The following is a 14,734-nucleotide window of genomic DNA, read 5'->3' on the forward strand; positions in this document are numbered from 1 at the left end:
CGGGAGCGAATGAAATATCGGTGTGATGTACGTGAAGGACTCTTCATGATCAAGTCAGAAATATTACTCAAGAAAGATTGCACAATTGGAAGTATATAGAGATTTAAGGTATGTGAGTTTACACCCTTTGCTCTCCTTTTTGGTTCGAGTATTCTTGATTTACCAAATGAAGTGACATACGACATAGCTGAAGATGCCGGGTTTTTACTCTCGTGTGAATAGTTATAAACAAACCGACGACTACATATATTATATACCAATATGTTTAACAATATTATTACAACATAAAGTCTTGCTCCTTTGGGTCATTCTAAACATAATTAGGAAGCCAAAGCTTGCTAGACTGGATGGGTTATGTCTGTATATATGCAAAGACATCATCCAGTAAAAATACATTATGCGGTAAAAATATATAAGTAATGAAGTACTACATCCAGTAAAAATACAATCCAACATCTGGTAAATAAGAAACAAGACATTAAAGGAGACAGGCTTATCTATCATGGCTTGTTTGAGATGTTGCTGGATAGCCAATCGAGGCCCTCGTAGAGTCCTTGGCCGGAGGTGGCACTAGCAGCCTGAATGTACCTGTACAGATATGTTAAAACCATGGTAAGGCTAAGTCAAATCGTGTCAGATCATAAATCAAGACCCCTTCGGTAAGGCCGAGTCACGTTTGAATCTTCAAGTTTGACAACATATATAACATGTCGGACTATCTAAGACAGCATTCCTTATCATGTAGATGCTATAATATATGTATGTAGCACGTTTTAGTTGTTACCATCTGCGTTGCCGGAGTGAATGCAGGCCAAGCTTATCAGTGATCTCAGAGACATTCATGGCATTCGGAAGATCTTGCTTGTTGGCAAATACAAGCAGTGTTGCGTCACGGAGTTCATCCTGCAACAACAAAAGAAAAAAGGATTAATTGATATTTGTATGGTACAAAAATTAAATTGTTTTGATAGCAATTTATACAAGGAACAAGGAAACTGACCTCACTGAGCATTCGATGGAGCTCATCTCTTGCTTCCAAAACTCTGTCTCTGTCATTGCTATCCAGCACAAAGATAAGACCTTGAGTGTTCTGAAAATAATGTCTCCATAGCGGTCGAATCTACATATAACATATAGTTAATCAAGAACAAATTCCCATTAGCTTAACCCTTCCTTTAATTTCTAGCTTCTCTAGCGTAACAAAATCTCTCTCAGAAAAGGATTCAAAATAATCTATGTTGCAGTCACAAAGATCAGTACTACGACATATAATTAGATACACAAAACATACACATCTGCACTCTCTACCAGATTGTTTGTGAAACCGACATAGCACTACGCCAGAAAAATTAGTCTAAAAAAAAAAGAAAAAAAAAAAACAAGAATTAGCTAGTACCTTGTCTTGTCCTCCGACATCCCAAACAGTGAAGCTCACATTTTTGTATTCAACAGTTTCCACATTAAACCCTGGTCACAGAAAAATCAATCGAAAACAATTTCCTTCATCCGAATTCGAATAGGTATATATACCTACATATAGTAAGTCGAAGAAAAAATAACAAGCAAAAGTTGGGGTAATCAATAATCAGTAGTATATACCAATTGTGGGTATGGTAGTGACAACCTCTCCAAGTTTGAGCTTGTAGAGGATGGTGGTTTTTCCGGCAGCGTCGAGACCCACCATTAGTATTCTCATCTCTTTCCTTGCAAAGAGGATCTTCACCAGCCTTGAGATTGCCATGCCCATTGCTTCCAACCTCTTTAACCAAACAGGTAGTTAAAACAACATGAGACCAAGAAAACGAAACCTTAAAGAAAAGAAAATCCTTTTTCCTATATCATTTACAGGAAGAATAAACTGAAGGAGCGAGTTACCAGAGCGGAAAATCGGGCGGCCGAGAAATGATATGATAGTTCAAGGGCTGATCAGAAGCACAGGGAAGTAAAAGAAATAGACATTCGTGTGTTATATAAATTATAATAAATAAGGATTCTGTTACATTATATTTGTTTTTTTGTATATATGATAGTGGCAGCAAAGGAATAAAGGAGCAAGAGAACTGGATTCTGATGAAGATTGGAGGAGAATAATATAATTAAAAGAACGATTGCTTTTAATCGTTTGGGAATATAATTTCATGCTGCAACTGTGCCGGGATGGGGATGGCTGTGATATATATTCATTCACGTCGCAAGTTGGCGGGAAAAAGAATGTACATAGGATTTGTTGATCGAATATCGTCCATCATGGGGAACGTCGTAAGAAAATAACAGGCTGGTGTTACATGCATGGCTTAGTAGAATTTAGGGTTGATCAAATATCGTCCATACGACAGATTTTTACCGGACAGTATCTGCCATATGACAAGATATTCTACCCCGAAGTGCTCGTGTTTTGAGTAGCGGGATCCGATTGTATTTGATTCACAATTCCGAACAACAAATTATTGAAAACATGTTCTCGACGGAACGTGAAAGCTTCCAAGGAGAGTAACAAATTTGTTAGCATTGCCTGAAACTGATTAAAGTATTGTGGAATCTAATCCAAAACAATATCATACATGCATATCATAACATTTTCATTGTACAGATGACAAATCAAAATTGCCAATTGAAAAAAGGACGAACTCTTTTTACAATTTTTAGTAATACTCATAGACGATTCATGACAAAATCTGTGATCATATACGTCTTGATATCCGAAATGTAATGCGCTAGTCATTTTTGGAGATGGCATCCTTGGCGGATTGAAGGGTGTTTGCCACCGCAGCAGCAGCAGTAGTCAGGACTCCGCCGCTGGTATTTGTCTTGGCGGAGGGATGCGGCTGGTGAACCACCTGCACATTCCTTTGTTCTTGGCCTTGCCCCGCAGATGACCGGATGTCTACTGTGTTCACCTTCGCCTCCTTGGCATGCTGTGCATTTATCTCCTTAATTTCCTGCATGAAATTCGATTCAGAAAATGAAGAAACTACAAGAAAAATGTAAAAAGTAAACAGATTAAAATTTGGGAGTGATCATACCTTGATGGCTTGTGCATTCATTTTGTAAGTGATGGTAAATAATTAACTCTGTCAGCTTCTTTAGGGAAAAATGGAGGTATTTATCACTGCCTAGTGTTTGATGGGACGATTTCTCAGCCGAAGGAAGAGGAGCTTGAATGGTCAATGCCAAACATCCACAAGTTAACCATTTAGATTTTAGGACCTTTTTCATTTACTTTTATTACAAAATCCTACAACATTGGCTTCAAAAATCTTGTTAATTTATCAACCAGACTCATATTCTAGAACGCGTACCACACTTTTCATTAATAATTTTGTTCAATCGTAGAGTTTGGATGAAAAATTTTCAAAAGTTTGTAGGCGTTGTATTTACACGCATTCCTATTAGTCTAGGTGGTGTTTGTGCGAATATCCGAAACATATTTTTCTTTTTAGGGTTATTATACAAAATAATCCCTGAGATTTGCATGATCAATAGAAATGGTCCAGATTGAAAATCAATAGCAATGGTCCCTGAGATTGTCCACCATCCATGATTTTGGTCATTCCGTTAAAAACGATTTTGGGCAATTTTCAAAACTTTGTAACTCAATCGTTTCTTAACCAAATTCGGCCCATAATATATCAAAATGAAGATAGGAAAGTGTAAAATAAGATTATACCATTTCGAAGCCCAATGGTTGCCGGATATGGCCAGCAAATAGCTTGAAAAGTGACTGGTCTGCAGGAAAACTGGAAAACTAGCCGGAAACTGGGTAAATTTTAAATATTCATAACTTCTTCAATACTCAACCAAATTGACTGATTCAAAAATCAAAATAATACTTCTTGACGAGATGAAGAGAATGATACGTTTTTCGAAGGCTAACTCGTCGTGATATGGTCGAACAACGGCTTAAAAGTGGCTAACCATTTTCAAGTTAGCTACTTTCGAGCAGTTTTCCAGCCAAACCACGGCGACTTAGCCGTAAAAAAAGATACCATTCTCTTTGTCTCGTCTAGAAGTATGATTTTTGTTTATGCATCGCTCGATTTTGTTGAGTATTGAAGAAGTTATGAACGTTTAAAGTTTACCCAATTTCCAATGAGTTTTCCAGTTTTCCCGCCGACCAGTCACTTTTCAGGCTATTTTCCGACCATCTCCAGCAATTATTGGGCTTCCAAATAGATATAATCTTGTTCTACACTTTCTTATCTCCATTTTGATATATTATGGGTCAAATTTGATTAAGAATCGATTGAGTTACGAAGCTTTGAAAATTGCCCAAAGAGTTTTTAACGGAAGGACAAAAATCATGAATGGTAAACGATTGAGGACCATTTTGTATAATAACCCTTCTTTTAATAAGGAACAAAAACACACATCAACAACAACAACAACAAAGCTTTTTCCCACTAAACAGGATTGGCATAAAAGGCATAAATCCTGTAGCAGAAATTAAGATATTTTCATTCATATTGTACCTGCTTCTTTTACCTTACAACAGAGAAGCATGAGACTGCGCTCAATCCAACAAGGCATAAAATCCCATGTCCCATGCCAATTACTTTGTTGAACTACATTTCGACAATTATATCAAACGGAACCGAAAATATAAAGGTAAGACTAAGAAGTTTAATGGATGACTGTTTTATGCAGAGATGGAACTAAGGAGATCAGTAAGTCATAAGGGGTGACCCACTGCAATGGACATCAGAAGCGTCGGAGATCCTTTGTTTCGGAGATAATGTCGTCATGGCAGCAGCGTCAACGTCGAGATTCAGGTAAGTTTTCCTCTTTTGCGTCTCTGAACTTGCCTTCTCGTCTGAAGCTTCAATGATTGGACTCAAGGGCTCCGCTTCCTTTGGGGGGCCAGACAGCATGGCTTGAGCTTCTGCCACCACCGATGCATTATCATCAGTTGCATATAGAATTTTCTGTACAGCAGCAACAACCTGTATGAAGAATAAAGACCATCAGCTTGCAGTTTGCCTATTTGTAGTGGTCACAGAGAAAAGTTTCAAGTAATTCTGACACCAAAGAAAACCAAAACCGAAGAGTGAAAGTACAGTACAGTTAGGTGTTCAATCTCAGGACTCTGGCAAAGTATCTCAATATCCCTGAGCTTTGCAAAGTAGAAATCCCGCTCCTTCTCAAGGCTATCCACCGAGAGCTTCAACTCCGTGATCTGCATTCAAATTAGCATTAGACAATCTAAAATTTGTTGACTGAATTCTCCCTCCTGTACTTTCTGAAAGTACCTGTTCATCATATGCAGGGGGAGTAGGGCCTCCACTAGAAGAAGGCCTCGAGGTCTTCCCTGATTGACTTGTGGAGTTCACAGAAGGTGCTACATCATTTCTTCGAGCAGTGTGGGAGGACTGAGATCTTTGGGTAGCTGCTGCACCTTTAGCTGATGATTGCAATTGGGCACCTCTCTTATTTCCTTCTTTCCCAACCTTGCACGCTTCTTTCCCTCCTTTGCAAGCTTCTCTTCTTTCCAGAGCATTGTAACTAACGGAGACAACAAAAGGTATATCATCTATACACACAATTTCCCCATAATTTCTTTGAAATAGCTGAAAGGCCAAAAAACTAGCAAACTGTCTTGAGTTAAATATTTCATCGGTTCTGTTCCGTAAGCATCCTATTCAAGGGTATGTTACGAATTTGCAGAGCATGATGGAGCCAGTAACTCTCCAATGACCAACCTAACAGAAAGGTGCTACCAAACGGAATGCAAATGAGAGAGCATAACTATAAAATGTCGAAATTAAATTTGATTCCTACAAAGGCAACAAATTGAATCAAAATGAAAATTCACAAGAATACGAGTTTTAAATTCATAGATGGATGAAGTGATGTGTTTCAGCATGCCTATCAGATTTACAAACACTCAAGAGTTCAATTTACAACAAAATGCAAACCCAGACAGCATATAAGAGTGATATCATTAAACCCTTAAATCGATATTAAATGAAAGGGAATTTCAAGAAAACAAATGCAATTAGGCGTCAAACTTACTTGCTCATACAGCCTCCATTGACAGAATCGCAGTATCGTTTCATCCACTGCATAAACTCCAAATTATCAAGCGGCCTTCCTTTCACGAGCTTGCTCACCTCAATGTACTAAAAAAACCCCCCAAATCACACACACACACACACACACAGAGAAAACAAAAAGGGTAAACACATCGCAGAAATTGAAGAAAAAAATGATCAAATCTACTCCGGTTAGATTTAAACTACAAGAAAGAAAGCGAAGAAGATTGAACCTTGGTGATTTTGAGTTTGTTGAAAACGTCCTGAAGGACCTTGTAGTTCTGAATCATCTCGTACTCACTCTTGGCATCAAAATTGACCTTGTGCATCGGCACAATACCATTATGAACGGCATCCATGAGCTGGCAGTGAACGGCACCGGAACAAGCCTGCAAAACATAAATCGGAGAAAATCGATGAGCCGAAAGAGTAATTCGAAAGGTAAAATGTTAGGGTTAGGGTTTGGAGAAAATACCTCTTCGACTTTGCTGAGATTGAGATGGAGAGTGGAGTTGATCCATGCCAAGATCTCTGTCCTGCCTACGAAGTAAGCACCGTCCATCATACCAATATTCGTCGCCATGGGAGATTCTGGTAAGGTCTCTGCGTCGAGAGAGAGAGAGAGAGGGGAATTTAAAAATGGGAGGCGTTTTGGGGAGCGGGATCCTCTCAATTTAAATTCAAAAGTGGCTTTCGGATCGAACCGTTTGTCTGGAAAGTTGGACAGCTGGGCTTTTAAACAGCTTTACAGAAGCCCAAACATTAAGCCCAATATTCAGGCTGCTTCTTGAAAGTGCGTCTGTGTTATTTGCTTTTTTTTTTTTTTTTTTTTGTTTTTGTCAAACGATGGCAAAGCGTAATGATGGGATAGAGTTTGTTTGAATGTAACTTTAAAATGATTGCAAACGTTTTTTGTGAAAATATTTTGAAAACAATTTTTAATAAAAATGCTAATAAATTCTAAAAAAGTATTTCAAAGTGCTTCATGAAAAAACACATAACTGATGTTTCTTGTAGAAAACACTTTAAGTGCTTTTGGAACCTGAAAATATTTTCTCTAAAAGTGTTTTCAATTATTTTAGGGGTGTGATATCCACACACCTTATTTTACTTTTCACACACCTTTTTAATTTTCGACCGTTAGATCGGATGAATTGAAGAAGATCAATGGACAAAAATTATCAAGGGGTGTGCGAGAAGTAAAATGAGATGTGTGGATAGCACATCCCTTATTTTAAAAACACATCCAAACATTCCCCTAATAGTTAACACGGACTTTTGTCACATCCCTCATGGTTTTGTTTCTGGGAACTCACACGAGAACTTCTCAGTGGGTCATCCATTATGGGATTGATCTCACGCAAACTCGCTTAACTTCGGAGTTCCGATGGAACTTGAAGCCAGTGAGCTCCCAAAAAGCTTCGTCCTAGGTAGAGATGAGAATATACATATAAGGCTTATATGATCCATTACCCAGTATGATGTGGGATGTTACACTTTTGTATTGAGGGAATTGATTTTTGCACCTTTTTTTTTTTAATGTTGACATTCAGCACTTATGTATGTTTAATTACGTCTCTTCATTATTTTTTATTTTTTATTTATTTTTTTTTGTAATTTGGTTCGATCCAATATCTAAAAAAAGAAGAGAGCCGTGCATTGCAAGAAGTAAAAAAAAGGGGTGCAAAAATCACTTTTATTATACTACCTTATGAAGCAAGAATACTCTAATTTAGGTTCATATAGCGTAACAGATACTAATACGAGTCTGATACGTGAGATACATGCATGTATTGGGGGATGATATTGATACTGGGGATACGTGGTGGTATGCAGAGAGACGAATAGGGAAGTAAGGGATAGCATAAACTTGTCTATCAGACTGTAAATATTGTAAAGACGACGTGCAATATGTTGTAGACATCTTCAAGAACATAGAAAACTTGCGGTGTGATTACTTGTGATTCACACCAATTCCTAGATTGTAGGAATATTCAAGAATATAGAAACTTATCTAATCTCCAATCGGATTAGATTTTTGTTCTTTGCGAAACAAAAATGATCAATCTTAGCGAAGTCTGCAAACTTCGGCTACCTTTAAGAAATACAAGATGATGATGACATCGCTGATCTATTTATAAATCAGAGCTATTGAGTTCGTGATTGAATTTTTAAAGTGTTCGTATTTTGATGCGTCTTACTCTGCTCTACAAAATCACAGTCTCACAAAATCTTATACATTTTTGTAATACTAGGTAACAATTGATTGTGTTTGTAAGATAAACGATGGCACAAAAGTATTTATCAACATTAAAGTCACAATCATAGCTTAAATCTTTGACATGAAATGACCAACATCTGCATCATCGACAAATTGGCATATAAATTATAAAAATCTTTAGTCAATTGGCATACAAGGACACTATTATGTTCCTCTACCTCCTATTATTTTGAGGTCCAAAAATAAAGTCGTGCACGATTCTGGGAATATTTAATGGTATTCCAACAACATACCTAATTATTTGACAAAGCAACATACCTAACCAATGACCCAAGAACTTCAATAACTTTAATGTGCATGATTCAGCTACATTTGTTTTACCTCTTTTAACTAAGATTGGATTCTCATTCAGTACTATGTCGTCTAGTGATATTTCTTTTTATTTGAAAATGTAGGTCTAAAATTTGAATCTCGTGAATGATGAATTTGATACCAAATTAGACTATTTATTGTATGGCTTTACCGAATTCTCTCTTCCTTTAGCATAAAGAACTCGATGTATTAAAAAAACCAAGACTGGCTTAGATACTACCGTTGTTTCGTGTTTGACGATACCAGGACTTAAGAATAAATGAGTTTGGCTGGGACTCGCATGGCCTTCAGACCTCATTGACTGGTCTTACACAATCCTGCGTAGAAGTGGGGGATTAGCTTGACTGCAGATTCTTTCCTCTTCCCTCGTCCGCAACTTCATCCCTCGTCCGCAACTTCATCGTATCTTCAGTTCAACGCCGTCAATTCACGCTCCACCCCTGACAGACGATGCGCACCAAAAATTCCGATCAAAATGTTTATGTCAAGACCGTAAATTCCCACAAAAAAATTCCGTCAAGATTAGTCATGCCTCAACCCTTTTTGTCATTCGACGCTGTCAAGAAACTCCGATTGAAAATTCAAAGTTCTTGTTGAAGCTCTGCCTTAAGAGCTTCACAAATCTGTCCAATTTCGGTTGGGTAAATCTGTCTACGGGAGGGGGCGAAGAATCACTGCGCATATTAAAATTGAGGACGATGATCAGCTAACAAATAATCAAATTTTCATCTAGGTTAACAAAATTGCCCAGAAGAAAATGGTCATTTTTGAAAAAGAGAGAGAGAGAGAAACGGAGGTGATGTAAGGGTTTATTTTGTTTTTTAGTTTTAATAATTTTTTTTAAAAAAAAAGTAAAAGTGTGAATTAAAAACATGATTAATTACATCAATACTCTCTTAGATTTATCGTATTGTCACAAAATCCTTTTACATTCGAAACATAACACTAATATCCCCTAAGGTTCTAGTTTACTTTCACTTAACCCTTTTAGGGCTGACATCACCTTAAAATATTTTCTTAAAGATAAAGTTGCCCTCATTTTTAATTACTTTAAAAAATTAAAAATTTTTAAAAATCAATACAGGGTTTTGGGCCTCCCCTTCACATTCACCACATCATAATGGAAATTCTTAAGATGCTTCACCTCCTCCCTAGCCGTCCTCACAAGAAGCTACTTATTCGTCTTGGTTTTTCAATCAATTAGCCTCTCCACAAGCTTGGTTTCACTATTCGTCAGAAAAAAAAAAAATATATGAAAACGTTCGAATTCCCAAGAATCTTCCTCACGAAATGCAAGTTGTCGTTGGAAACTTTGAACATTTTTATGCCAAATTCCGGAGAAGATCTGAGTACATGGTAGAGAAAGAAAGATAACGATATTTCTTTTATTTTTTATTTTTTATTTTTTATTGTTTAATGTGAGATTTTAAATTAGATTTTTATTCTATTTATTTAAAGGAATTTTTGTTTTTTTTTAAAAGTATAATTATAATGAGGGCAAATTTATCCTAAAAGGGTTATGTGAAAGTAAATTAGAACCTCAAAGGATGTTAGTGTTATGTTTCAAACATGAGAGGTTTTGTGAAAACACAATGAACCTGAGGGGGTGTTAGTGTAATTAACCCATTAAAAAATAGTAAAAAGGTTTTTGGGTATTTAGTCCAAGACTAGTCTGGCATTGCAGCTAGTCTAGTTCGAGTTAGTTTGTCGTAACAAATGAGACCTAACAAAGATTAATTATTAGTTGATCAACACTTAACCTACTACAAGGACTAATAATCCCAAAAACAGATGGATTCATACTGAAAAAAATTGGATGGATGAAACAACTACAAAGACTTGAGAATAAAATAAATCATACATACATCTCTCTCTCTCTCTCTCTCTCTACAAATTAAGGGTACAAAACATGTCATTAGAGGGCATAATAATATGATGATGAAGCAGAAGATGGGAATTTCTCAAGGACTTGTAGAGCTTCTTTCATTGGTGGTCTCTTTTGTGGGACAGGTGACGCACAATTGTACCCCAACTTGAAGCAGGACAACAGGGCCTCCTCTTTGCCCTCCAATTCACCTCTGATTGCCATATCTGCCATCCGGAAAGCCCTGCCACTATCATCCACTCCAACAAGCCCAGGACCCTGCACTGCCTCATCCACAACCACAACTTTCCCGGTTAGTAGCTCAAGCAATATCACCCCAAATGAGTACACATCCCACTTTGGGTTCGGCTTCAGGCTCCGAAGCGATTCGGGGCAATGATAAGGCGATGTACCCATAGAGCTAGGGCTCGGACTTGGGCCTGGACTAGGCCCAAGTGCAAAATCCTGAAAGCTATCCCGTGAAGCCGTTGATCTCTTGCTTCCGAAATTTCTTATCGAGCTTCCAATTTTGTAACTTGTGTCGCCGGACAAAAGTCTCTCAAGTCCAAAATCACCAATCCGGGGCTCCATGTCTGTGTCCAAGAGAATGTTGGTCGGCTTGAGGTTCCCGTGGACGTGCTTCTTTTCGTGGAGGTACGCAAGCCCACGGGCAACCCCTTTCGCTATCTTGAGCCTCGCTTCCCACGGTAAATGACAAGGCGACGAACCCACCTTCCCTGAAATTTTTAGGGCACATAATTAGTATCAAATTTCAATCATGATACATAGTACCAAATTTGGAAAAAAAAAAAAAAAAAAAAAAAATCTCATTCACAAAGTCATTTATTAGACAACGAGGGAGACTCTTTCAAAAATAAGACTAACATGATTCTCTACCGCCTCATGTTTGTAGTACAATATGTTATAATATTAGCACGAGAAATAACATTTAACTATACTAAACAAGCAAAAACCATTGGCTGTTATTATCATGTGAGTTAAATTACTGTGTGGAAGCGTCACTATCGGAAGACTTCTGGGGTAAGTGATGGTAACAAAAGGATAAATACAGACGATTGACTTGAATGCATTAAAAAATAAATGTTAAGTTATACCCACTTCACCGTCGAAGGAGAAATTTTTTTAGTGTGATTGTCACACTGTAGCGGTTGGTTTTCAGTGCACGTTAGCGAAACCCGATACTATTTCACTAACATGCACATGCACAAAACTCAGAGGAAAAACAGAGGGAAACAGAGAGAACTCACTGTAACGTGCGTTTGCGAGGCTGCCATTTGGAACGAAATCATAGATGATAAGCTTCTCGTCGACTCCCCAATAGAACCCACGAATTCGAACCAGGTTCGGGTGGACCAGTTTGGCCACAAGCTTGATTTGGTTCTCGAAATCCTTGAACCGGTCCACACTCTGCTCCCCGATCCTCCGAACCGCCAACGAGCTTCCGTCTTCGAGCACCGCCTTGTACATTATGCTCGAACCGGTGGCGCCCAGAATGTACGCCGAGGCTTTGAGCAGCGTCTCGAGTTCTAGCTCCTTTGCGCCGTCGACGGTCACCAAGGTCCCGCCTTTGCTCTGTTCCTGCTCTTGCTGCCGTTTGCTTTCGTTACCCTTTTGCGGATTCTGCGCTGTCTGATGTTCTTCGGAATCGGAGGCTGTGGTGTCGGAGCTGTCTTCGTCTTCGCCTCTCTTTCTCAGGCACGACCATCTGGTGAACCCTTTCGATTCCGACGAGGAAGACGACCAGTCATTGACTACCGGCGTTGAATTTGTATTAGCTTCTTTCTTGAGCTTTGCTGTGATCTCGGCCTTCGTGCTCTTCTTCTTCTTCAATCTGTATATATACAGGAAAACGAGAGCGAGGATTCCGATTCCGGCTATGTCGCCGGCGACTATTCCGACAATGGCGGCTGGTCTGAGACCGGTCTGGCTTTGTTGCGAATGCCCATTTTTCGATCTCCGCGAACTGGTCTCTGGGTTCCTGGGAATTGCAGCAAATGCCGGGGGAGATTTCGGAGACGAAGCGTTGGGTGAAGAGGAAGGAGAAGAAGGAATCGGGCATGGGTTCTTGGTCGGTGGGCCACACAGATCAGGATTGCCGGTAAAAGACCCAGTTTCTTGGTTCAAGAACACCTGAGTTTCCGGGACTTCGCCGGTAAGATTGTTGAAAGATAGGTCGGTTTTGGCGTTACCTGGAATTTTCTCGGAAAATTGAGGCGGGATTTTCCCGGAAAGTCCGTTGTGGGAGACGTTGAAGTAACTCAGACTGTTGCCGCCAAAATCAGACGGCAGAGAGCCGTTGATCAGATTCGAAGACAGATCCAAAACCTGAACGGATTCGAACCCGCTCGGAAGACCGCCTGAGAAGTAATTATCCTTCAAAGAAATGATCGTTAGAGAGTGCAGAGAAGACAGATTGGTGGGCAATTTTCCCGCCAAGGCATTGTCGGAGAGGTTGAGACTCTGGAGGTTGGTCAGCTGAGACACCATGTCCGGCAGCTCCCCGGAGATCAAATTGTACGACAAATCAAGAACCCGAAGCTCCGTGGCGTTGAAGAGCGACAGTGGGAGTGAACCGTTGAGGGAATTGTTGGAAAGATCGAGACTTTGAAGGTGTTCGATCATGCCAAGGTTGGCAGGGATCGAACCCAGAAGCTGAGAGTTGGGAAGATTCAAGCTTACCACTCGTTGGTAGTTTTCCGACGAGTTCCTCGGCTGCGGGGCGCAAACGACGCCTCTCCATGAACATGGCGTCTCGTCGTACGAATTCCAGGTGGCAAGAACGGACTGAGGGTCACGGAGGATAGAGAACTTGAAAGAAAGTAACAGAAGTCCATCTGTGTCGAGACCAAAAGATTGGACGGAGAGGAGAAGAAGAAAGCATAGAAAAAAATGGAGGCTTTGGGAGCTCATGATGTTTTTGCACTGGAATCCCACATTTCTCTATCTAGAAAAACACAACTGATAGAAGTCTAGAGAGAGAGAGAGAGAGAGAGAGGAGTGAGATTTATGGGAAAAGTGAGGCCTATGAGAGGGAGGAATTGTTAAATATTATGGGGAAAAGTTGGTGTTGTGGGATGAACAGCTCACAAGATGGGTACCAATATGCTCTGTGTTTTTCGCATCAGCTGATGATCTGCAGATATATAAAATTTAGGAAAACTAATGAGAATGATTTAAAAATTTTGAGTTTTAATAATAATGATAAAATAAAATGTAAAGTAAATAGTATCATGATTGATTTTTTAATATAAAAATATAATTTTTTGTTAAAATAAACAGTATCGCAAGTTTTTCGTTAAAATTTAAACGCTTCTCTCAAGTTGATTAAATGCCTTCACATATTGCCTCATCTCTCTGCCATGCTCAATATTTAAGAAATAAATAAATAAAAGAAAATCTTAGAGAAAAAAAAAAACAGAGAAACAAAATTATGGAGGTGAAGTGAATAGGATCTTTTGCTACATGACATATAGGTGGAGTTTGGCAGTTGCAGAAGCTTTTCTCCTTTTAGATTGATTTTACAGAACCATTTGTTCTTATTTTAATTAGGTTTTTGGATTATTATACAGAGGTGAATTTTCTGCCCTTTTATTTTCATACTCTTCTCATATTCTTTTGTTTGTGTGATCATGATTAAGTCACGTTAATATTTTATATTTCTATTATTTTTTGTTTTATTATTTCTATAAAAATTAATATAAAATATTGACGTAACTTAACCGTGACCATACATCACAAGAGGTCATGGAAAGAATATGAAAATAAGAGGGCAGACAATCCACCTCCTTATTATACTGCTGCTGCCAGTAAAATAGGCTAGTGACCTAAACAGTGGGGTTCCCATGATTTTCAAATAATAGAGTCATAATATCAACAAAAAAAGTTTTATTGAGTTATTTCATTTAGCCCCTAGTAGGCACATGTCAAATATTGTCAACTACTATTATTTGTAGAGGTTTGGCGAGGGTGGATGCAAAATAATGTGGAGTAATGTTAAAGGCTGCCAAGGCTTTGGTCCAATTTGATTTGTTCAACTAAAGAATTTTATACAAGAATAGAGAAAGGAAGACAAATATGATAGAAGAAAGTAGAAGGAGGAAGTTGTAATTTAGTTTGCCTTAGCTGTTTATAAGAGTTGGATATAAGATACAAACAAACATACGTGGGGTTTTTGGAGTTGTTGGGATCAAGGATAACTAATAACCCCATGCTAGCTCATTGCTGGAC

At 38.6% G+C, this 14,734-nt stretch overlaps 4 protein-coding genes across 4 annotated transcripts; all 4 read right to left on the minus strand.

The window, feature by feature from the left end:
* Positions 1-316: 316 nt before the first annotated feature.
* Positions 317-1,964, minus strand: LOC137748704 (ADP-ribosylation factor 2-like). The gene is made up of 6 exons (XM_068488882.1): positions 1,876-1,964; positions 1,600-1,759; positions 1,397-1,467; positions 1,001-1,120; positions 785-903; positions 317-588 (listed from the first exon to the last, which is right to left on the minus strand). The coding sequence occupies exons 2-6, from the start codon at positions 1,745-1,747 to the stop codon at positions 501-503; spliced, it is 546 nt and encodes a 181-aa protein (XP_068344983.1). The 5' UTR covers positions 1,748-1,759; positions 1,876-1,964; the 3' UTR covers positions 317-500.
* Positions 1,965-2,539: 575 nt separating this feature from the next.
* Positions 2,540-3,060, minus strand: LOC137746633 (uncharacterized). The gene is made up of 2 exons (XM_068486638.1): positions 3,024-3,060; positions 2,540-2,939 (listed from the first exon to the last, which is right to left on the minus strand). Exons 1-2 carry the CDS (start codon positions 3,042-3,044, stop codon positions 2,715-2,717), a joined length of 246 nt encoding a protein of 81 aa, XP_068342739.1. The 5' UTR covers positions 3,045-3,060; the 3' UTR covers positions 2,540-2,714.
* A 1,369-nt stretch (positions 3,061-4,429) lies between these two features.
* LOC137748826 (microtubule-associated protein RP/EB family member 1C-like) lies at positions 4,430-6,663 on the minus strand. Its single transcript, XM_068489016.1, has 6 exons — positions 6,505-6,663; positions 6,263-6,418; positions 6,010-6,116; positions 5,247-5,499; positions 5,060-5,173; positions 4,430-4,940 (listed from the first exon to the last, which is right to left on the minus strand). Exons 1-6 carry the CDS (start codon positions 6,610-6,612, stop codon positions 4,662-4,664), a joined length of 1,017 nt encoding a protein of 338 aa, XP_068345117.1. The 5' UTR covers positions 6,613-6,663; the 3' UTR covers positions 4,430-4,661.
* Positions 6,664-10,395: 3,732 nt separating this feature from the next.
* On the minus strand, positions 10,396-13,619 carry LOC137747234 (probable LRR receptor-like serine/threonine-protein kinase At4g37250). The gene is made up of 2 exons (XM_068487304.1): positions 11,755-13,619; positions 10,396-11,223 (listed from the first exon to the last, which is right to left on the minus strand). Exons 1-2 carry the CDS (start codon positions 13,415-13,417, stop codon positions 10,538-10,540), a joined length of 2,349 nt encoding a protein of 782 aa, XP_068343405.1. The 5' UTR covers positions 13,418-13,619; the 3' UTR covers positions 10,396-10,537.
* Between the last annotated feature and the right edge of the window lie 1,115 nt (positions 13,620-14,734).

Source organism: Pyrus communis, chromosome 10 (genome assembly GCF_963583255.1).
Source record: "Pyrus communis chromosome 10, drPyrComm1.1, whole genome shotgun sequence".
Classification (NCBI taxonomy): domain Eukaryota; kingdom Viridiplantae; phylum Streptophyta; class Magnoliopsida; order Rosales; family Rosaceae; genus Pyrus; species Pyrus communis.